The sequence below is a fragment of the Ixodes scapularis genome, unplaced genomic scaffold (assembly GCF_016920785.2).
Source record: "Ixodes scapularis isolate PalLabHiFi unplaced genomic scaffold, ASM1692078v2 PGA_scaffold4__175_contigs__length_147842914, whole genome shotgun sequence".
NCBI classification, from domain to species: Eukaryota; Metazoa; Arthropoda; class Arachnida; order Ixodida; family Ixodidae; genus Ixodes; species Ixodes scapularis.
In genome coordinates this window covers 44,227,629-44,252,648 of record NW_024609879.1, presented here as the reverse complement: position 1 = coordinate 44,252,648, position 25,020 = coordinate 44,227,629, and the positions used below count along the sequence as shown (strand labels likewise).

Genomic DNA, 25,020 nt, shown 5'->3' with positions numbered 1-25,020 from the left:
CAGGAACAATCCATTCTGTGCACCACAGCGCTCTCATTACAATAAGTTTTTTTTTTTATGAAGTATTTACAAAATATATTCCAAACATAACGTTTCCGTATAACTGTAATATATATTCAACATTTAGGGTTACATATAATTGGCTCGGTTCAAAAATAACTAGTTTTCAAAAAATGGCTTTGTTTTCCATGTGTTCCTGGTAACCTCCGTTGGTTTCTAATACAGTCATTAGTTTACGGAATGCCATTTTGGCATCGTCTTGTCATAGATATACTTTTAATAAAAATATAAATGATTGGCCCCTGAAATGCTCTTGTGCTTTCAGAACAATACACTTTTTCATAGATAATTGTTTCATAGTTCATCATTTCATTACTTCCTCCAGAAACTCGTGTTTAAAAGTTTTGTTGTAGCCCGATTCCTGGATGATCCTATCTTATACAAACTAGTGTCTATGGTACGTGCACGCCGCTGTTCGCTAGCTCGTTCTGTTTCTTTTGGTAATATTTTTTTTAGGTAGAGTTATATATATGCTGAAGAGATGGTGGTATATTTATGGTAAACAATTCGCTGCGGCAGCTAAAATTGGGTATCCCACATCGTAGCACCTCCTTTTATATGCTTTCCTTTCCCTGCACCCAGAGCGCCAGGACTGAATTGGCGCTTCCGCACGTATTGGTTCTTCTACCCGACTTTTTAGGAAACTTAGAGTCATTGATTCTGAAGCAAATGCAGAAATAAGAAATATAAGTTCTCAAGTGCGTGGATAAAAAACGTTTACCACGAAATAATATATCCCCTAAAAACAATTTTAGAGCAATATTTACGTTGCGAAACTAATTTGTGTGATTTCCAAATGCGTTTTTATTTCGCAGCTGATGACTAGAATGAGAAGCGCATTCTAAAACGCTTCTTATTCAAAATATGCCAGGAGGTGTAACTACTGTTCTAAAATATTGCATTTCAGGGGAAATATTCTTAGTTACCTATGGGCCTCAACCTTTTCCTTAAAAGTAAATGTTAGGATCTCGAGTGTTTGTTTCGACATCGCATTTTGTGCTTTTGATCGATGTTATTTTGTTAAATTCGGTTGAATAGACGAAATGTTATCTGTAATGCCCTCGAGACTCCATTAAAGTTGAAATAGATTGAAATGGAATTTCTGTGCTCAAATATTTGCTTTCCTCATTGAGCACCCGTTCGCAGGGACGAGGGAACAATGGACGAGGACGGTAGGCTTACTTTTGTGGGCCGCGTCAAAGAAATGATCAACTTCACGGGTCTAAAAGTGGCGCCACTGGAGATCGAGAATGTCCTGAACTCGCACCCTGACGTGGAGGAGGCGCAGGTATGTTTCCAAATGTACGGTAGACGGTGCGAGACGTCTATGCGTAGACCCATTACTTGCAGAGACTGTATTCTGACCGTGCCGCCTCGACTCATTTTCCTGCGTTCAAAGCAAGCCGATAGTATTTTCGGTTACACTAACTTGCTCTTTCTAGTTAAATTAATTCGAAAAATAACGTCACGTTTCCCGAGGTTTTATTTTCACCAGTGACAAGAAACCATGCTTCTGCACTTTCTCTATCTGGAAGGAACACATTTAATGCATACCCACCAGATTCTACTATGTTCGTCAAAAGGTCCCGGTTACCTGCTGCTCAATATGGCGACGACGTTCGGAATATTGGAAAGGTCAACACCGTGGCGGGCACATTGCAGTATCGAAAACGCAATATTATGAGGAACAAAAACAACAAGAACGAACTACGTTGATTTTAAGAATCAAGGGTAACAGAGTTTTCGATATATCAACATAACATTCTACGGAGACATGATAAATATATTTTTGTCATGCATGGCACATATAAACGGTGTTAGAAATTCACTGTGATATAATAGGTTTTTACTATTTTTTAAAACATGTAGAGCGTGCTATGTTTTTGGAGTGTTGACTATCTCTGTGTGAAGGTAGCAATTTGGGCCAGTTGGTTGACGATCACTTAAAGAAGCGCAAAATATACAAGGACGAGGAAGTAAACAGACAAGAGCGCTCTTGTCTGTTTACTTCCTCGTCCTTGTATCTTTTGCGCCTCTTTAAAAGTATCTGTGTGTGTTTCTATATGACAAAACAGATTTGGGTAATTTAGCATTAGAGTTGTTTATATTCGTCCAACATTTCCTTTAATATAATGCGAGTTTATAAGCGTGTACCGTAGGTTATAGGTGCTAAAATGTAATTCTGCACACTTTATTTGAATCAAACAAATTATTTAAGTAAGTGAACATGCCTAATGGGTGGTGCTTAGTGTTTCTCAAATGGTGGTGCTGTATGCTGGACGTAACCTAAGTTGTCTATAAACCTAACGCCCTTCTTTTGTAAAAGGAAGAATTCTTTTATCTTCCCATAATTTTTCCCCAAAGTGGGAAACATGTTTCTACAGGGATTATACGATATAGACAATGCAAATTAAGACGCTTTGGTAACAGATGAATTGCTTTGATCAGGAATTCAATTTAGGACGACATATATTATCCAAATGATATCTGCATGATTGCTTGAGCTTATTATTTCCGCAAACCAGGCTACTAGAAATTTGTGTGGCACAGTGCATTCTGTTCTTGAATTTAAGAACTATATATATAGTTTATGTGGCAGTTATTTGTCTCAAGAATATATATTTTGTTTTGTTTGTGTTCAACTCAATTTGATTAAAATACAGCCGTGATGATAATTTACTAAGCCAGTTGTACAGAACATGTTTAACTTACTTATATTGGGTTCCTCTAAAACAAAAGGTATGTAATCAGCATAAAAAAATATTGTCGGGAATAATTGGTGCATTAGCTAAGTCGTTGATATAAAAAAGGGCAATCGTCCTTGGATTTTACTTTGCAGAACACTAAAGTGTATTTAAGCAGTTTCTGACTTGCAAATATTGATAATAGTACATTCTTTTCTGGTTGATAATGATTTTTATTAGGTTGAAGTATATTCCTCATATCCCGTGCCCTTTTAGTTTCATATAAAAAAAAAAGATATTACGGCTAATGAAGTCAATGGCGTTCTGAAACTATATTAATATTCAGAGTGTAGGAAATCGGGACAATACACGTTGTTCATTCCTCATGGGAAACAGAGATGATTTTGTAAATTTCCCATGTTGCATTTCATACTCACAGGGCGTCATAGTGGCACTGTCCAAAATGCTTAGAGCTGCCTTGTCTAAAATATTTCTCAGTATTTTTACAAATAATGGTGGTACTAACATAGGTGTGCAGTTTTTGATATTGTTTAGTGTGTCCCCTTTCTGTATAACAAAAAACCTCGTTTATTCTTCAAGTTATGAGAGAATATATAAGTTTCAATAATTATCTTACATACGTAACGCCATACATATTTAGGGAAAATAAAACTGAGTATAATAGTACCTAAAACAACATATAGACCGGCGAGGCCTCTGCTCCAGTATCACGAGCGAAAGTGCGTGCGTGAGTCAACTTCGTGCTCTCGTTGGGGTCGCGCCGCGCGCCTGGGAGCCTCGTAGACTTTGGGTAGGCGACGCCATCTCGCCTACCCACGCGCAAAAGGAAAACATACCAGGTGTTCTACTGCAGTAACAAGGGCTACCGTTTGCCCATCATAACCACGTTCAGGCGGAACTGCTCCTTAATGGTGGAAGCATATTGTGGAGTTCTGGCGTATTTGTGGCCGTTGAATTGAGAGCGTCGAGTATATTGTAAAATGTTTGGTAGCTAGTGTTATTTAATATTAAGGGAATACTAGCAGCCACCACCATAAAATACTGTTGAAATTTTCAGCCAACGACTTGTGGGTATAGGTCTAACCGTTTCTTATGAGTTAAACCGGGATTGACTGAAACTTAGTATTTCCCAGCGTTCGCTGATATTTTATTGTTTTTGCATAGAAGTAAAATTGTTTTGTGATATCTAACCTATGATTTCCTTATATATGCCGCCAGCTTATTGCGTCGAATTTTACGCTCGTTAATGAGTACCACCTTTGCGCCTCCGAGGCAAAGAGCCGGCCTACAGAGCTCCCGGTGCTGGGTTCGAATCCCGGACGAGGTGCCTGCGGTCTGAGGGATGCTTATTACGGGGAAGGGTGCTGCTTTAACAAAGCTTTCGGGTGCAGGTCAGAAAATCCACAGGTGGTCTAAATTAAGCATCGGTCTTCCGTTAGAGCGTGCCAGATGCGCTTCGTTGAAATCGGCAAAGTTTATTTGATATTCTACTTAGTGTTGATATCCCTGTTTTTTATATTCTGTTCAATAGTTTTGGTAATTATTTTTCGTGTGTGTCTATAAAATACTCAAAGGTATCTTTAAGTTTCTCTGCCCTTTATTTTAAACCAGAGGAAGAGCTCAGTCATAATTTTCGCGTATCTTGAGCACATTAATCGTGCGTCGTTTTGTGAGGGTGTGTCTCGCTTATTCTCCGAGTTGTCATTTAAAACGAGTGCGTGAAAGGGTTATACATTTTTGGTATTGGTGAGCCAATAGTCTTTTGGTCATGCGCACTATATTTTATATTCCTCAATGGCTCATATAGAACAAAACACACTATAAAATTAAGCACCCATATCATCAGTGAGTAATCCAGTACTTGCACCATGAATTTCTCGATTGGTAATACAATGATCATTAAAAATGTCAGTATGTTTTGTCATTCTAGTAAGCATATTGCCGCAGGCGCAGCTGGCCAAGCAGTCAGCATGGCCGTGGCCGTCAGGTTATCGTGCTGGGCTCCCACGCAGAAAGCTGGCCTTCGATCCCTGGTCGATGATATATCTTTTTGTTGTTTCTGTGGATGACGCGTTCTGGTAAATTCGAGAACCCTGCTCCTTAATCGAGGTTAAACTGTTCTTCTCGGCGAACCTTGTGCGCCGATTGTTTCAGAAGCCTAGGCATGTACAGTGGTCATCAAATTTAATCGGAACGCGCGAACCACGGTTTTCCTGTTGGGAGTGCTATCCTGGCGGCAGTCGACAAAAACGGCTCCATGACGTGGCACGCGATGGAACAGTCAAGAAGACTTCGGCCAAGACGAGAGCGGCGCGAAGGGCCACTGCATGCTTATTCGCTTGGAATCGCTGAGGCACGCGCCTTGCGGCGGAGCAGGGAAGCAAACAATCTTCACTGTGCCAATCGTTCCGCAGGTTATCTATATCTCGCGAATTTTCGCTATTGAATTTTAAAACCTAATCACAAGGAGTATCGCCGTAGTTTGCTGAATTCTTACAGCACCAGCAGAACGAACATACTCGTCAACCCCTTTTTAATTAATATATCACATAATGGAGGTGCAGGCACTGTCGACCAAAGATGGCGAACTTTTCAGAGATCTGACCTTTGGTGAAATGTCATACCTGCTTATCTATTCTCTGTTCAATATATGCTCTTGAATGCGGCATTTTGTTTCGCCTATATTCATCAGTTACTCTCCGCATTGGGAAATCCGAAATATTTGATCTTATGCTCTTTTGCACGTGCGATGATCCCGCTACACAGGCCCATCGCGGGCACATAATTTGAGTTTATTAATGATATTCTTATTCTTATTATTATTATTAGTCTGAGTCTTCATTAACGCGCATGTTTACGCTTTTGTCACTCGTGCCTTGGCGCCTAGAAGGGGCGATACACTCCCGTAAAGAATAGAAAAGACGCCGGTTTCTTCGTGTTTTTTTGTTCGCTTGGTTGATTTAAAGCAACATTTGAAAACGAACCAAACTGGAATAGAGTGAATGATCTCCGACTGAAGGAGAGGCAGAGGAAGGGGGGTGGGGAAGTGAGGGCATTAATACTTTATGGACCCGCCTCGTTAGGTGATGACATCCCTCATTCTTCGAGGGAGAGATTGGAACAACAACGTCGGCAGCTGGTCATCTAATCGCAACATATGCCTCGCTCAGTGCAGCCCATCGGTCTGTTTTGAAGAGTCCTGCAAGTTCTTCTTGACGAGCGTTCGATTCGAGAGACTCCACACGTTCTCGATGACGTTCATGTTTGCGCCACCCGGGCGACATGGCAGCTGCCGGATTGCCGATTCGGAAAGGAAGTACTGGAGCTTCTTTGCACTGTGGACGGGACTACTGTCATGCTGGAGTCAAAATAGCCTATCAAGGAATGGTACGTCAAAGACCTATGGACGCAAGACCTCTCGCAGGATTTCGACACCTTTCGAGGCCGCAAATGACCCCTCAATCCTATGAAGAAGTCCCAGACCGGTGCTCGATGCGGAGCCCCAGACGAGAATAGAGGAGTGGCCACCGGCGGAAACCGTCCGAACGCATGGATCGTCATATCTAAAATCATAAACCCAAACAGTAAACAGATTTGCTGAAAGAAATGCAGCGTAACGTATGAAAGTGAAATTAATCTCACCTCCATCTGGCCGGCCTCCGCTCTTGTCGCTTCTGGTCCCAGCAGCTACTGAAACTTGATTCGTCGGTGAATAGTACCACCTCCGGGCAAAGCGGTGGTAGGAAGTTATCCGGGGCTTCTGGCATGTGACACTACATTGCAATCCAGCGTCTCTAATTCTATGTCACACAGTTGACGTGTAGATGCCGAAAGCCGCAAGGCGATTTTTGCCTCCCTGGCATTCATAAATGGATCATCAGCGACGTACTCGACGATATTCATATCGTCCTCTTCTGAAGTCGCACGTGGGCCGATCCACGTGGTGCATTTTCTCGGCGCCCTTCGTCACGATACGCTTAAATGGTGCGATTTATTGCAGAGAGTGAGAATTTGTCAAAATTCGAATTTTTCTTTGGGAATGGCCTACGCTTAAGAATGATACTATTGGTACCTGATTTTCGAATGGGACTCTTGGCGGCATGGCCAGTCAAAAGATTACGCGGTGCTTTTCCTCTAACTGTTTCGCTGTGAAGCTACGACAAGACAGCCGAATGAAATAAAAAATGACTAACGTTTTCGGCAGTCATTTATCCAACGCCGAGCGAGGGGACTGCTATAAGAGTAGATTGTCTGACCGACCAAATTGCTGCGGTGTCGGTGGTCTAGCGGCGACATCTGTCTTGAACAAGCGGCCTCCCCTGCTTGGGCTGTTCCATTATGTACAACGTCATGGAGCCGTTTTTTGTTGGCTGCCGCCTGGATAGCGCTCCCACGAGGAAAGCCACGGTTCGCTCGTTCGGAATAGGCTCGCTGACCATTTTACATAGAGGCCTCCGCGTGGCGAACCGGAATCAGTGTCGCCCCAGCGCTCGATCCTACTGTTCCTCCGACATCAACGCCCGCGACCCTAATCTTCCTTTGTTTTGCTTTGGGACACGTTCGCCCCATTAAACTCTTGGTTTCTTCAGTTAAGTCGCCGATTCATTATTTGTCATTCGCGATAATATAAATTTCGTTTTGGAGAAAAAAGCCTGTAATATTTAGACAATTATTACTTTAAATCAATGTGATATTATACTGATGCTGGAATCGCCAACTCTGATGATTTAAGAATTCAAAAAAGCATCATATATCAATAGGTCAGGAATACACAAAAACACTCAAGGATCCGCTTGGAAACTTGGAAACAGCAGCAAAACCAATTTACTAAATTTTACAACTAATGATACCTCGTTGTAATTAACGCCAGTGAGCCCTGAAATAATTGTATAGCTTATATATCTACAAAAACAAACACACTCCAACTCCTTACCAGTTGAGGTAACATTTTTTTGTTATAATTGCTTAACATAATAGTTCAACAATCCCCAGTAATTCATATCTCAGCAGATAGCAGGCTGTAAAACTCATGAGTTCTAAAACTTGGAAACATTTTAAATGATTTACTTTTATTCTTATACTTGAATTTAAATTAAATATTTTTATTTGCTTGAATTGACTTCGTTGTTCAAGTTTAATCAATGACTCGCATTTTTTTATCAGTGAAGCCAGTGAAAAAAACTTTCCGTAGTCTCTACTGAGCCAGAAAACTGTTGAAAGTAGCAAGCTTGGATTATCCAGAAAAGTAGACTTCCACAGCTTATCTCTCAGGGATGTCGGATAATTTACTCAAGGTGATTCAAGCAGAACACCTTGCCCACATCAGTGGGCAGAGTAGCAGAAACACGTGACCCACGACCACGAGGGTAGAAAATTTTCACTTCTGCTAGGCGAGAGCAAAGGCCGTAAGGAAGGCCGCTCCCCAGATTTAGCTTGTTCATGCCCGGGAAACACCATGTCAGCAAATTCAGCTGCGACGTCAGCAGTGATCACACAAAGCGACTTTCAAACATTTCGTTCTTACACAACAAATCTAGAAAATCTATTCACCTTTCCAATGTTTCGAGTGCGCAGCGCAGCGCGTCACAACCTCCACCAAGGGGCTCAAATTTGGACATTTCACAAAGACGTCGGCTAAGAATCCGGCGACATCGATTGGCTGGCGCTGCGCTTGACTTTTGCGCGTCCAATCATGAAGGTCGAATCTCTCCAACGCTTTCGCCAAGAGCCCAGGTTAGAGCCCCAGGACGCGCGTGTTTGAGGCTTCAACTATCTTGTATTTGAACATGTCAGCAAGTTTCCGTTACTACAGTTACGTCGGGATCGCATGCCGAAACGTCTCTCCATTTCCGCTTCTTCCGTGACGATACGTCGCGCGTTTAGATTTAAGTCTAAAATGCGGTGTTTATTTAAGATCTGACTGGGTGAAGGCTTCGCAGCATCATACTCATCGTCGAGTTTAGGCTTTCCAAAGAACGGTCGAAAAAGGCAACCGTCTGGCCACAAGTCCGGGCAATCTAGTTCCTTAAAGTCTTGCACGAAGCATTCGTAAGATATTTCGAAAGAACGTTCGTGCAGAAAAAACACTGACTCCCTAAGATATTTGACACGGTTTCAAAACGTTCCTCACAGGTTGTCTCAGGATGCAACGGGGAAAAAAAGCAGCTTTTCATCGACATTGCTTGGTCATAACATGTAGCTTACTCGCCTTGCCCGAGCCGACAATAACCTAGATGCGGCGGCGTGGCTGAACCCTTTGAAATCCGTGTTCGTCGATCTCTGGTAGATCTTCCGTTTTGGATTCAAATAACGTCGCCATACACAAGAGGTGTGTAATGAGAAATTTGTATTAAATTAACTTTGTTAGAGATGTGGCGTGCTGAGGTTTGGCCTCAGATACCACAATCTACACATTGCTCTCTTGCACAAGTCCAAGTGGACATTACACCTTAGAACGAAAGTTAAATTGACCCCAATGTAGTTAGAGGATAATACCTTCGGAAGAGCACAGTTATCTGAGTTGTACGGGATTCACCAAAACAAACTGCTGCCTATAGCATAAATAGTCACCTAGCCACCGAACAAGGTTAACATTGAAAAAATGGTTGGATAATTATAAAAGACGTTTGGGCATTTTGGCATGTGACACACGGTCGAAGGCCTTAAGAATTATAAAATCAGGATTTCCCTTTTCATTAATCACCCCTGCAAAAGTAATGTACTTTGAAGAATAATGTAAAGTGATGCAAAATAATGCAACGTGATGTAATTGCATGACAGCTTTCACGCGTCCTGTACCTCTGGCGCCATTTTGGTAGATTTTGCTAAAGCCTTTGGTACTGTCCACCATCAAATATTACTCTTCTATAAATATAGACAAACATGTTATCAGTTAGATATATGCTTTTACCAATAGCGAGCATTCTGTGTGTATAGAGAGAACATCCCTCCCATCTCATTCAATTTCATTAAAACTCAGTCTACCTCAAGGCAGTATAGTAGAACTCCTAATGTTACTAATCTACAGTATTGACCTACCCCGTCTAATTTCGCCATCCGTTAGACTGTTTGCCTATGATTCCATTATATACCTCCATATTTTTCACCTCGGTTATCCTCAAGCTCTTGAACGAGTCATCGACATTCTGGCCGAATGGTGTCTAACATGGCAAATTAACATTAATATCGAAAACACCAAAGACGTTTCTTTCAAGCTCTCAAAAAACTTATGTTCTCTCATATTCTATTAACTCTATAGCAATTTCACCGCTCCTCTTACGAATACCCAGGTATCACTTCTACAGTAAACCTAACCTGGAATGCGCCCATCGATAAAAATTATTGACATACCATTTCGAAATCTGCTTTATTCAAAGGTACTTTCATCAGGCATGACAGGTTGTGAAAATAACAGCATACAAAGCTATCGTCCGTTCGAAACTAGAATATGCAAGTGAAATATGGGCTCCTCATCAGTGTTGCCTAGTCAATAGACTGAAACACTTTAAAACAGAATCGCTTGGTCCATTCAGCGCAACTATTCCTTCAAAAGTAGTGTATCCCACCTTTAGGCTTTGTCCAAACTAGCTTCCCTCAATGTCTGTCGCCACCTTGCTCGTCTTTCTCCCTTTCACAAGTTCGATTATAAAATGCCGTCGTTCATGCACACCCAATGCAAGACTCTCTCCTACATTTCCCTACGCCATGATTACTCGTTAATGATTGAACCAATATTCGGTCGCACTACTAGATTCAAGTTCTAGCATATTGGACTCTCTATTACAAAGCGGAATTCTCTTACTGACCGAGTTGCTACCAAATGTGATCTTTCTGTATTGGTGGAGAAATGCTTCACTCTGTTTTTGTGATTTTTTTATTTATAGGCTTTGTTGTTGCTACGCACAAGCACGTAGCGTCCTATCGAACACGTCTGTGGCCAGTGTTGGGAAGTACTTTAAGCGCATTGTACTTGAAGTACTACTTAAATTAGGTTTAGGAACCTTGTACTTTACTTGACGTACATTCTCTGAGTGCGTACTTGTACTTAAAGTATTTTTTTTCTGCTACTTTCCGAGGAAAGCACAATACCCGACTTCAAAGTGCTATCCCCAAATTTGGTTTTGTTAAATTTGTATCACGAAGTGATGCCTTGTCAACTCCAAAGAAAAACTGGGAGGGATATTCTACTCTCACCAGAAACGTGAGCTGACGACGCATCGTCCCGTTTATACTGGGAGCGGCTTTCCCGTAGGTTTTATAACTCTTGCTACTTCTCGGTCGGTCAGCGCAAGCGAGGAGGTTTAAATTATTAGGAGAGAAAAATTAATCATAATGTAGCACCTAAGTCTGTAATGCGAAAAAATTTAATTTTCAAGTTGAAGTATAAGAGACAACAAAAGAGAACGTTGATTTGAGACATTCTCTTTTGCTAATTAAAACTTGTTGTTGACCTAGTTGGTTCATGATGCAGTATAGACGTTTTTGCGCGACAGAAGGGACAATCACAAGCGAGTAGACACGGACAAGCGCAAATTCTCTTTTGTCTTTTCCTTCTATTTGAAAGTTCCTTAATTTTTTTCGCACCCCAATCGCAGGTGTCACATCATGATTAATTATCACCAGCACGCTTGCACACTTATTTTTTATTTGATTTTTTTATTAAGGAGAGGGCATTTTTCTATGAGAGGATTGCTTGCGAAAGCTACGGTGCTGGCGTCATGCTCTCTCCTACTACATTTAACCCCGTTGAGTGCAACAATCCAGTGCAAGGGGCGCCAAATTCAGAAGAGGGTCTTCTGAGTTTGACTCCATTCCTGAAAAAAAACTAATCTGTGGCCGCTTGACTTTATCAAATATTCGCCGCTGTTTTTGAGGTCATGCTCCCTTGATTACCCCTGGGTTATGCATACCATTTAAAAAAGATCACTGTATAGGGGAATGAAAGGGCATCATGAGATTGTGTTAAAGAACTTGCACTTTACTTTGAAAGTACTTGTACATTGTATTTATAGTACTTTACTTCAAGTACGTTGCTCCCAGTGTACTTAATAATTTATTTGTAAGTAAAATATTAACTACACTGCCACGTAAATGAGACGTTATAACGTCTCATTTACTTTGTACTTTACTAGGAGTACCTTTTAGATGTACTTTATCCAACGCTGTCTGCGGCCTTATTTCCTGAAATCCGAATTTCGGTTCAGCATCCCTTTAAGCTGCTTGCATGCACGTAGCAACACGACTGTATGAAGCCGGCCTTTACACAGAGTTTAATGTGCTTAGGTTTATACCATGGACTCTCCATAAAAATTTTCGTCGCAATGTCAATATGGTGTCCACTTTTGTTGATGGCAATTTCTATGCAACGACATAAAAATCTAGCGGAGGTGTCATCATTGGACTGTTCGGTGTGCCTCGATATTCAAGTGGTTATATTCGGCTAGGCTAAAATATGCTTCTCCAGACTCAGGCTGTTTCTGCCCTTAGTGTTCTGTTATAACGCGTTTGAAGTTAAGTTACCAAAATGCGACGGTACCTAATAACTGTTTGCGGTACTGTCATTCTTGTCCTGATAGACTTCAAAGCAGAACGCTGACTGCAAGATATGCCTTTTCATGGTACCATGATAGGGATGTTCATTCTGAGAGTGCTTGTGGGACTTGGCAATGGCTGTAACGATCCTCGCTGTACTTCGATCCTGTGTTCCTATAGCTATGTCCTGCCTAAAACAGCGTGATCCCGGCAATCAAACTGCAGTCATCTGGTGAGGAGGCACAATATTTTTGATCAATCGAAAATATGCCTTTACTCATTGAAGACAAATACGGTCACTACTGGTGTCTGGGTGCCCTTAGGTCTGCTCTAGACGAAGCTTTGAAAACCTGTTCACGCATGCAGCCGAGAATACCCAGGACAGCCTTACAATGTTCAGTAGTGTTGCGATTATAGCGCGGAAAAGAAGGTACAGACGAGAAAGATGAACTTCTTACCATGTGGAAGATCATATGCCATAAAGCCATTTTGTGTGGGGGTTAGCACAAAAGTAATGCTTTTTCTCAAAATATTTTATTTGCCAAAATTACGGCAATTACATTGCCTATTCCTTAATATTTCGTTCAGGAATGGTTCATGTAACATGTACAATAGGTTACTTCGCTCACTGTCTTCTAAAATCAAATTTGTATTTCATTGCTAGTTTTCCACGTTGAATAAAAATGTAAAGAGCCAAAAATGAATTCTTTGCTTTGTGTCAAGACAATTTTTCACGTTGTTTCTCGGAAGCCACGTCTGCTCTTGAATCACAGGGGAATCGCACCAGAAGTGTCCAGTGTCCTCAGACATATTTTAATGTTAAAGTGCCTGCGCGGTTCAGCGTCGATTCATTTGGCAGTACGTGACACAGCGCCTTGAAACGCGAAATTTCGTCACGGCTGCGGATAACTCGGTGGACGTTTTACGTATTTCGAAGACGTAGTACACGAGAGAAAATCTATAAAAAAAGTTTTCCCCATTTTTTCATATTACCTCGAAACCGACGCCTCCGTTGCGCGAACGAGAACGTTGCGGTGAGACAAGAACGACTTCAAGTGCGCATTTACCTTCGTCGACGCTCCGAAATCGGGTCGACTATCCAATCCAGGTTTATCAGACTTTCAATATGCCACGACAATTAATTCAGTAAAAAAACACAGCCGACATGCGGCCGCGTAAAGGTCCGCACGCAGCGCATTTAAAAGCCAGCGCAGTCAAAACGCCGCGGTCGGCTAGCATACAGGCCTTCCGAGGCGCCTCCTGGTGACAGATTTCGGTGCCGCGCGCCGGCCGCCGCTCGACACACCCAACTCTCTAGCCACCATAAACGCGCGGAATAGGCCGCTCCTCCCCGGCCAGTCGGTGGGGGCAATTGTTCCGGCTCCGCGTTTCTTCGCCGTCTGGCGGAGCTGCTCTCCGCTCACCGGAAGGCGCACAATCCTAAACAACACGCGTGGTTGTGACTCAGAAAGCGCACCGGAAACACCGAAAACGTCACGAAATACGAAATTTCTGGGAAGCGCACGACCTACGCGCGAACAAAAACTCGTCGGCTTGGATCGCGCATAAGAACAGCGCTCTAAAAGCTTGCTTCAATAGCCTTTGGAACTTTATGACATCACACGTGACGTCACACCTGACGCCACTCAACCCGGGAAAATGCCTCCCGGAAACCGGGAGGCCATTTTTATGATGTGAGGAAAGCACGGAACGTGCGTTAGTGATCCATTGGCTTCTCCTAAAAAACAAAAGGAGACTCGCTAAAAAATGACGCCGCTTCATGATTGGTAGCGGACACGTGCATTGGCCGCCGCCGACGAGATCTGAACAGGAGACGTGTTTACACGTGCTCGAAGGCGTTAGATCTGATTATGTCGGTCATTTTTTTTTTCCTTTTCAATATGTTTTCTTTCAACCATGCTTGTCTGGAGAGGAGGGAAAAAACAGTTGTTAGTTGCGGCTTTCGTGTGTGAGTGTGTCCTTCATGCTAGATTGTAAACTATAGCAACGCACAGCAAAAAGTAATAAAAACCCAACTAGCCCGAACACAAGCTTTATTGCTCTTCAGGGCAAATCGAAGAGTTGAGCTGAATTTCCACGTTCCACATTTTTGGTCAGCTACGTAACATCGTACTGCAACAAAATAAAAAAGAACACAAAATAAACAAACATTTTAAGAGGAATGCCCTATTGCAATCAGGTCAAAAATAAATATAAAAATAAAATTAAACTTGCTAGCTGACTAATATCATCGAGCTCATTTTGTTCTACCGTCTTTAGCCCTACATCAATAAAAAGATGTTAATCAACTCTACTTTACATTTACAGTGATTCCTTCTTACGCATTGTTATCGGCGATCGGTACCCTTAGCGAAAAGTCGTTCAATATCAGTATACTGAAAGTATACTAATAGTGAACTTGGGGTATGTACTGAAATCGTACTAGTTTCACACTTTTATGAAACAAAATAGTATAGTTTTAGTACACCCCAAGTACATGTGTAGTACACCATAAGTGCACCTCGAGTGTACTTCTAGCATACTACAAGTGCGGGTTTAGTACACTGCATGTACGCTTTTAGTGTACTAAATGTATGCTACCAGTACATATATGCGGAGTGTCCCAGATAACTTGTACCAAACTTAAAAATAACACAAAAAAACGGAGCGTTCTACGGGAGTGAAACCAACTGTACGCTGTTAGAAAGCCTCTTTCGAAAGTGCACGAAATTGTTTTAGTGCGCCTATTTATATAAATAAGAATAACAAGCTAACGTTTGAAATCTTCGTTTAAAATCCGAGGTCTGAAATGGCAAGTTGTAGAGCGCATTAAGAAACACCCAAATGCATTGAACATTACTCCTGATTGCAAAATTTTGTACCTGGAAAGTATTCTCAACACTAACACTTCATAAAATGAATGAAATATTGAGCTCGCGCAAACAAAGTCGTTTATGCCGTTCAAACCTTTCAAAGCGCTCGCACAGACACCATTGCGATAGATTTGCTTTGCTCAGTGTGCTTCTCCGCATGTGCCAGTGCGCTGCAGAAATTAGTTCTGGATGAAATCCTAAGAATAGGGGGAACATAAACACTTTTTGATCAAATATAATCTAAAAATGTTCACGTCGAATGGCTTCCCAGGAGACTTCTTGGGTCCGGATGTACTGTTACACCGCAACAAAGCAGGCTCTCTTGAAATGACAAGAAAAATCCCAGCGCCCTGAACGCTGTTCCAACCAGCACTCGGGAGAGTTGAAAAGCCTGTCAAGCGCTGGCTATCGGGACAGGCCGCTTACTTACGGTGGCTTCATACCTGTCTGATCGATGCACCATCCAGCCACCCATAATAGAGATCAGTGGGCGGACGTCACTTTTACTCTTGTGATGCAGGTCCCTGCAGGTTCCCATAGGTTGCAACCTGCTAGCCCTACTGGGTAAGACCTGCAGCCCTGCGGGGAATGACAATTACACTTTTTTAGATGTAGACACCCACATTTTACGTGTACCTGAAAGAAGCTCTAACACAGAGCAAACAAAATGATTGGCCTTTTTTTAATGCCACCTTTTCTTTTGCTGAAAACACCCATACAAGTCATACGCTATTACACATTCAGTGATGCGGCTTAATTTATAAGCACTTTTTTTTATATAACTTCGAGTTTTTAGAGAAAAGATTCAATATAATGAGTCGGACATAAATGGTTGCTATGAACTATACTATATATTTACACATTATCTCATATCATAAAAGCACTAGAACAGGGTAGGGGTGTACTGCATCAATTATAAATTTCTAATCAATTACAAGTTGGCATTTATTTAATTTATTAGTATTGGCTATTATTCTTTGACAAAGAATAACTGGGCGAGTTGGTACGTTGGTAGTCTTTCAACTGCATGGAATATTCAGGCCCTTTTAACATTTTTTCATGCTTTTGCTTTTTCTAACTGCTCTGCCTTTTGTAGCGGCTTTCGCCGCCACTAAAAAAACGTGACATCCAAACTCACTTTATTCACAACACACAACCGCAAACTTGGAAAGCGTGCCGATTCGGCATACGCAAAGAGATCGTCCGTCTCTACGGTACAGGCATCAGCACGGGCAAGAAACCATGCTGCTCGCTCTTGTAACGTTTTTCTCGCTCCCGCTTTATGAAATAAATCGTTGGCGAGAGACTGTTGGGACCGCACGTCAGAACTAGCATGACCTGTAATTGCTTGAACTGCCGTCAGACTGTACTTGAACGCTCCGCAAAAGCGTCGTCGGGCGACCGTCGTAGGGACGGCGCCCAGGACAGGCCCTCGGTTGGCCCTCGGTTCCGCCGCACGCGAATCTTTCTCACTCCGCGGAGAGAGCCATAAATATTGAAAAAAAGCTCTTCTCAAATAACGAAATAAAACCGGGTAGAGCATAGTGAGAGTCAAGCATAGCTTAGCAAGCACACGGTACAAGACAAAGTTTGAAACAGCGGCGCATTTCGCAGAAACAAAAGAAACTTCCTCACCTTCGCTTGCACCAGTCGGCCATGACGGTCTGCCACTTGCGACGCTGCGTCTCACAGCTCTCAGTAATCGCTTGCTATTATTGAACACGGTATTCGTAAGTAAGCTATCTAAAATATCCGCTAAAACGGCTGAAACGTACAAAGGAAGCGATGCTCGAGCTCTCCGGAACTCCAACGGCGGCCGAACGGAGGCTGATTGCCATAGCGATGATCTTGCGCAGTTTTCAAAAATCTCTTATTTTTGTCCTTTTTTTTTTTGAAGACAAAACTAAGCAAATCAATATATTAATAATAATAATGTCCCTTTATTATATTCGCAAAAAATTAACAAAGCGTTTAGTCTATCTTAGGTTTTATCTAAACTTTCGGTTTTCTTTTTCAGTGCAAAACCGAAACTATCTCAAGCAAATTCTCCCTTGTCGCCAAGGCTTTTTTGGCAGCAGCATTAAACACTTGGTGCGATTGCCCTCGATCGCCTAGCTTCCGAATAGTGCTAACAGTTTTTACAGTAAACTTTTATTCTTCAATAAAGGTAACCAATACAGCTCAGGGAAAATGAAAGCTATCTTTGCAATAAAGGTAGACTTTTCAATTGCTAAATTTATAAAAATGACTAGCTAAAATAATTATTGACAAGTTAGATTACGCTACTTTCCGTGGCGTACAATGTAGCTAATTTTGTATATTTGTGCTTTTTTTTTTAGGCGTAAGTCCATGTTGCATTTGCGACGTAAGTATGCTCTGACAGTGCCGGTCGTTTCCCCGGGGAACCTTTGGACCACGTGGTTTGCAGTGAAATGAGAAATGATGCATCCCTTTGTCACATTATGTCAGGTATATCCGGTGATATTTTTTAATCAACTGGTTTCAGGAAAATTTGGGGCTCACTGTCATGTTGATGCACTCTTCACGTGTGTCGTGGGACTCGGCAGACATTACATGGGTGAATAACCGTGGCAACATTTTTTTAAGTAATTAAAATCCGTAAATTTACTTTTTATTATTGCTGTTTTAGAGGCAGTCGTTATTAGAGCCTACCACAATCAAAACTATTCACGAAACAGCAAGGGGCTTTCAGATATTTATTTATCAAATTTCGCACTTTTTTCCCTCAATTCAAGAACCACGCGCGGCAGGGGCGGGCAAAGTGGAGAGTCGCTTAGCGGTTTTGACATGACATATCGGTGATGGCATGTTTGTTTGTATTACCGAGAACTTCTCATACTGGAGTTCGATGCATTATTTAATTTTCTAGTGAAGTTACAACCCTCATAAAGTGCTGTCGCATTCAGCATGAACGAAGTTGCACTCTTTTGAAAGCGTGCCTTTGGTGGATGCTCCAGCATCATACTTCCAAGGGTTCGACTGAAGGGAATGCGTAAGAATGGCGTCCTGCGCTCTGTCCAGCGCGCTGTTTTTAATCAGGCGACGAAAGGCGGAGTTTTAGCTATGAATAACCCAAAACTCGTCACCTTTTCGCGAATTGTTTCAGTTGGGCTAGAGTTTACTCATAGCCCCTTTAAAATTGAAAATTCAACATGGTCAATTACACTGCCAATTAGAAAAGCTAATTAGACAACGTACTTTGACGTTCATTTACTCATGTAATGTCCGCCGAGCCCCACAAATAGTCTGTGAAAACGGCATCGGCCTATCTATCGCGTTTTTAGTGTCGATGTTAAAAATCGCACTATATATATATATATATATATATATATATATATATATATATATCAGTGTGTGGAACCGAAAAAAAAATACGGGTTCGGTTACGGTTCAGGTTCAGCTAAATTTATCTTGTTCCGGTTCATTTCCGCTTCGATTAATTCGATCCGCGAACCGGTTCGCGAACCGGTTCGGGGCGCTGAACCGGTTCGCGAACCGGTTCGGAAATTATAAATGACAAATTGCAACATCAAAATAAATTACAAATAAAACATCTGAAATCAGCACATACGAAACGGGATACATCGTAGTGTAAGGCTCAGGGATTTCTACCAGGAATGGTTTCTTTATGTGCACTCAAAGGTTACCTCAACGGCGTTTACGCATTCGGACTTCATCTAATTGGGTCCGACGCAGTAGCTGTAAAATCCGCGACCTCCTTGCAAACCCACTTACAAGTAGAACTCGCTAACTATCCCGCCACCTCGGCGTGTAAGCAATTGAAAGAACAGTGGGGAGAAAATACAGCTTTCTTTATTTGAACTAGCCTTCGGTAACTCAAAGTAGGCCCTTAACGAAGTTTTCAATAAACAAGATACGGAATATGAAAAACACTTCACCGAACGCAACGCCAGAAGGACGTAATAGGATAAATATTAAAATAGAAGAGTTCGCTGTCTCACAAATATGTTGCTTTTTAGTGCCTATACGAAACCGGATGCATTATTATAAACTCTACAGCCTTTCTTTTCTCATTCCGATGGAAGCAAGCTTCAAGAACTCGCGCGTTCTGGAAACGTGTCATGAAATGAGCACACCGCAGCATTTAGGATTTACGAGATTGTAAAAAAAATGAAATCCCGTGACGCAATTTTTTTTTTTTTGCACAGTCTTCCGATTTTCTTTCTTCCGTGCAAGCCGCGACCAGCGCAATACTGGTTCCTATGTCAAGATTCATGGATGCAGCGTTTATATTCCTAAGACTGAGTGGAGAAGAAAAATATGTAAGCGAGGTGTGTGTCAGTTGACGGCACTTAAAAAACAAATGGCATTGAGAGCACATTCATTGTCAACAGCGCGTGGCCGAACCGTTTTGACATGAGCCGGTAACCGTTATTTTTTTTTCTGGTTCAGTTCCGGTTCGGGTTCATCGCGATAACAACATAACGGTTCGGGTTCGGGTTCAGTTCCGGAAAAAAATACCGGTTCGGTTCCGGTTTTCGGTTCGGTTCGGTTCCGGTTCGACACCCTGATATATATATATATATATACATATATAGATACATACACGTTATTATAATTTGAGTACACCGACTGTCAAGCACTGAAAGCAGACCTTTAGTATACATAAGTGCACTTTCTGTATGCTGATCTTGAACTACTTTTTACCGCGGGCACTACGATTCTACTACATGTACTAGTTTTGTACGGACGAGTATACTTTAAGTCCACCGCCATTTTTACTGGAAATATACTTTGTGTGCACCTAAAGTATACAATCAGTACAAAGACCGCACTGAAAGTATGCTTTTAGTATACTTCAGTACACTTCGAGTGTACTGATTTTGAACGACTTTTCGCCAAGGATAGAATTGATCAATCAATTCGCATGCTTAGAAACACATCTCGTGTTAAAAATCGCTATTTCCTTGCTTTGGCGATTTAAATCAAGTTATAGATATTAAAAATCAAATCTAGTTTTATTAAAATGAAACTGATCTAAAGAAAATAAATATGATTTATTTGATATATTTAATGGTGATTTTATTCTACTCTGGGTTACACTTACATGAGCCTCTGTCATGATAACGCAATTAATGTAAGGTGCGGTCGAGCTGGACAATAATAGCGATAGTAATCTCTAGAGAAGGAGAACGAGCCATACAAAAGACACACAAATATCCGAGCACAAGCTAGGTGACTGGTGCGCGACTGAAAAATACCTCCTGGTCCTGGTATCAAACCATAAACCTGTTTTGTTTTTATTTGTGTTTGCCCTTTGTCCTCCTCGCACCCCTTCTCAAGGTAATAATATCATTATGGTCTTCTAATTTATGAAATGACTCCAGGGCTGCTTCAGTAATATTTTAGATAGATTATGAAGCCGTTTTTTGTGTTTCGAAATTTCTATACTCAGGGAAAGCTTTTGTTGGTATTTGCGAGAAGAGACGGAAAGCGAGTGCACAGTTTCATGCAGCAGTCAACCAGAAAGAGGGCAGGTGTGCCCGTACCTTTGACTCCATTACCAAGACAGTGACCCCAGAGTATAGTTTGAGCCTAAGATGTGACATAAAAGATGATATTCGTGATACTTGTACTTCACAATCATGTGTATTTCTTACATCCGTGCGCAAACTTCCGTATGACTTGTCGATAGCAACCAAACGAGTGCCAAGTTTCGCTAGGCCTACATCTAGCGATGTCTTCAAATGTTTAACCCTTTGATGTCCTCAGTCATCATGTTTCGCTTCTGAACAATCTGGACAAGCAATTTTTGCGTTGTTGTCCCGGGATTCAGTTCAACATGCTCAGACGAAACAAATATTGTTAGTGAGCATTCAGCAGATATAAACTCGCAATAAGCCCGTGAAATTTGCAGCACACAATACAGATGTAATGGCTTTTGAAACAGTCGTAATCAATTTTACTAACCTGTACAAAAAAGAGCAGATTAGCCATCATGAGGGCGACGTAGCTGGAAAGTGCAGTGGCGGTCTTCAGCCTCTGTTGCCCTCTGATATCCTTCGGCTCTGTCGGCAATGTGGTCGAAGTATGTCTGGCTACGTGTAATGATGCGGCGCTAAGTACCGCGTGAACTTGCTGCCAATATGCGGTTGCCTTCAGGAAGGGCAGGTTTACACGTGCACGTGTAAAGAGTCACTTCACAGTCGGTGGTGTGATATAAATAATTTCTTCACGATACGACTTGCGAAAGGGTAGTTAGCGGATAATACAATGTCCAGAAGCGGCACCTGCATCATAACGGAAACAGATGAGGCAACATTGGTGCAACGCAGCTTACAAACCAAGCAGCCTGGCATAGGAGATTACTGCACTTCTCGAATTTTACCCTTCCTTGAATGTGCACTTTTTATAACGAGCGACATCAAAAAAGGGATTGAGTTTAGTGCTCCTCCTTCAACCTACCCCACAGATTAACAGGCGTTTGATATTAATTCGATGGGCTATGGTCGCATCCATCGAAAAGCAGCGGTACTCCCAAAAATATATATTTTTATCAATTACATTGTGATACTCATGAATAATTTATTTTAAATATTGTGAACACCCGTATCATAAAGCATTGCTTCACGTTGGCTTCTTTGCACGGAGTGTAGCAAAATGAGTGAAAGAGACGTGTTGGTTCCTTAAATCTCTACTTTTGCAATATCTCTTTCTTCTTATGTGATCCTTTTTACGTCTTTCACACACCTTCCTATTAAAGATCACTCTCGTTTCAAATGCTTAAGTGGTCTGTCGTTCGTTCTCAATCTTGTAGTTATTCCGGGCACAAAGTACGTACTCTGAAACCGTTAGTTTTATGAAAATATTTTCTCAGATAATTTTTCCGCACAAACTTTTTTCTTCGTAACCGTCGAAACTTGATGTAATTAAGAAATAACTCTGCAGTGAATAGCATATTCTCGCCCGACTTCGAATCTCAAAACTAATATTTTCTGAGTAAGATCGTGCTTTATTGGCACCATTTCTTTTGTCAGACCATAAACCACTAGCTATTTGAGGCACAGTATAACATTGAATTTTCAAAACAATAAGGGAACAAGCCGGTGATACATTGATCAGGCATGGAAGGTATCCATTGAATGCAAGGCTTTTTATGGAGTTCGTCAGCGTTCGTCTCAACAAAGGTACATACAAGAAGTATTTGAACGATCACTAACTCCGTAAACGAATCGGCTCTCTGATGACCTGTCCTGGTGTAATTTTTAATCATTTCTGGTTGCATTTTCACCATCCTTGTAGAATTTAAATATTTATAGCTCAGAAAGCAGCGTATTGCAGATTGTTGCGAGACACAATCTTCGGCTTGAATTAGAGTTTCAACGAGTTTGATGTCTACATAAAGCGTCGTAAGCCCAATTATAATTATATATATTTTTTTCAAACTTTCGACAGGTGATTGGAGTACCGGACGAACAGATGGGTGAAACGATATGGGTTTGGATCAAAGTGAAACCAGATAAAAACTTATCCCCCGAAGACATCAAATCCTTTTGCAAGGGCAAGGAGGTATGTGGGTAGTTAATGCCTGTTGTGAAAGTCCTTCAGCCTTTAATACCAATTTGAACCCCTGAGAACTGGTTGCGTAACTCATCAAACAATTGTATACATACGTCCATATACTCGTCACACAGACAATCGAGTGTAGTCTTTAATTGCAAGAAAACCTAATTTAACTTACATTTGGAGGCTTTCATAACAGAGCGCGTAGTGCCACTCCTCCGACGTTCATGGGCACGCCCAACAATGGTGGCTGGGAAAATATACTTTCTACAGAACCAGCATATCATGACTTATTCTAGACCCCAGATTCTCGGGGTCTGGAACGCTCATGCTTTCTGCCATTATACAATGAAAGAGCGTTAAAATTGTATAATTGCTCAAGGACAACACAATTAAATATTCTATTCCCGTGCCACAAAGAAATACCAAGGCAGTGGAAAAAAGCTATATTGAGTTTTTTGCTTGTTTAGTGTGCATGCAATTCAAACGTGTTATATAATTACAGCTGCCCTGGTACAAGATACCGGAATATGTGCTCTTCGTGGACTCTTTCCCGAGGACTCAGACCGGCAAAGTTCAGAAGCATAAAATGCGCGAGGAGAGCAAACAACTCCTGAACTTGTGAAGAACAAGCCCCCCGGGAAAAACAAAATAAAGAAATGAATATATATATATATATATATATTGTAAAAACCTAATTCGAGTCGCATTTTTTTTTTCAGGTTACCCGTAAGGTCCCAGGTTTTTTAAAAGACTTCAATAAAGACATCCAGCACTTGTTTGACGTTGATTTAGATATAGTGCTTTCAGTACTTTACATAAAAATCTTCGGCCTGTCCACGGATGGGATGACATCTTTGGAATGCCTGCTTGATGTAAGGATTAAAATCTCTGGAAAAGCCACTGAATTTTCTGCGAAAAGCACTAAGCTCCAGTGTGGCTAAGAAACTTTACACACCGTCAGGGGCAACACAAAACATGCATAGTTCACAGCAGGCAATGCACGAGCAAACAAAACGTGTAAAAGTAATTCATACATGACCATAACTAGCCAAAATTAGTCGCAACCGGCGATATTCCAAGAGGGCTCATTGGGAATCCAAACAAATAACATGCAAGACGCAGGCCGACGCCTTTGCTCAGCGCCACAAGGAGCTGGTGAAAAAAGGTACAAGCATCTGGGTTAAGTACGACTGCCGCTGACGGTCGCATGGAGTAGCAGGTGACTATCGGCGGCGAGTGAAAACTCCAGCGTACTTATTTCGCCCGAGATCGTCGAAGTTGAGTCATACTTTGATCGGCACACTTAGTCTGCAGACGATAGTCAGTGGTAGGTCATGCCTAGACCTGCATATCTAGTCCGCATTCATGCTGTCTTGAGGTAAATTAAACGTAGTTAATCGTGCATTGCCTGTAGACGGCCGTCGGCAGGAAGTCGTATTTAGTTGCTCGTAAAATAATCGATTAATACTACAATTTCTCTCAATTAAAAATCATTCAGTTACATTACTTCATTACGTGGGAAGAAAAGTATTGGGATGTTACTTGAAATAGCAACCCTTACTTTTTCAACTAGTTCAAATTTTTAAACTACGTATTTTTTTCTTGGTTTGAACACGGGCCTTTCGTGTTGTTTATAATTTGACTAAATTTATTGGAAGCCCAAAATTACAATATACTCAACTTCTCAAATGCACCACTTTTGGTAAAAAAATCTTCCGGCTTGAGAATTCCTTAAATGTTTAGCTAGAAAGGAACTTACTGAAACTGATGGCATCGTTGGGAAGGAAAGGGCAAAATGGTAACGATTGGAAGTAATTTTAGTACATCCAAAAGAAATCAAATTTCTATTTTGATCACTTACTATTAAATATATTGAAATTTTTGCGAAATAACTCAAAACGTACTAATTGATTACAAGGGATTTGAGTACTTAATTCGAGTGAGTTTTCTGCATTTATGGCCGTATTAAGTTTAGCATGCTCATTCCGTAGGACACACTCGGCTCATGCAGCAAACTTCCGAATGACGAATTGTGTCTCTCCTACTTTGACTGACGATATCACGGTTCGGATAGTAACTAGGGTTTGTATTTTGTTGGTAAATACCGACTAACACCCCAAACTAACCCCCAAATTGGTTTAGTGTATATGTGAGAAAAGGAAAATGCTTTCCAACTGTCCTTGCGCTCGAAAAACCCAAGCTCCATTTTAAGAACTTTTTATTTGTAGCTTAATATAGTGACTTCCAGAATGCTCGTGACTTCAATTTTGGCTTTAATCGGCCATTTTGGCGCCGAAACAGAT

The 25,020-nt window shown here is 41.4% G+C and overlaps 1 protein-coding gene across 1 annotated transcript in view; it reads left to right on the top strand.

The window, feature by feature from the left end:
• Nucleotides 1–23,339, top strand: part of LOC8029198 (putative acyl-CoA synthetase YngI) — a 229,174-nt gene extending 205,835 nt beyond the window's left edge. The window contains exons 14-16 of the mRNA XM_040214651.3: nucleotides 1,207–1,348; nucleotides 22,607–22,720; nucleotides 23,220–23,339. Of these exons, the coding sequence (XP_040070585.3) occupies nucleotides 1,207–1,348; nucleotides 22,607–22,720; nucleotides 23,220–23,339 (376 nt within the window). The remainder of the gene's footprint in view (nucleotides 1–1,206; nucleotides 1,349–22,606; nucleotides 22,721–23,219) is intronic.
• Nucleotides 23,340–25,020: the final 1,681 nt, after the last annotated feature.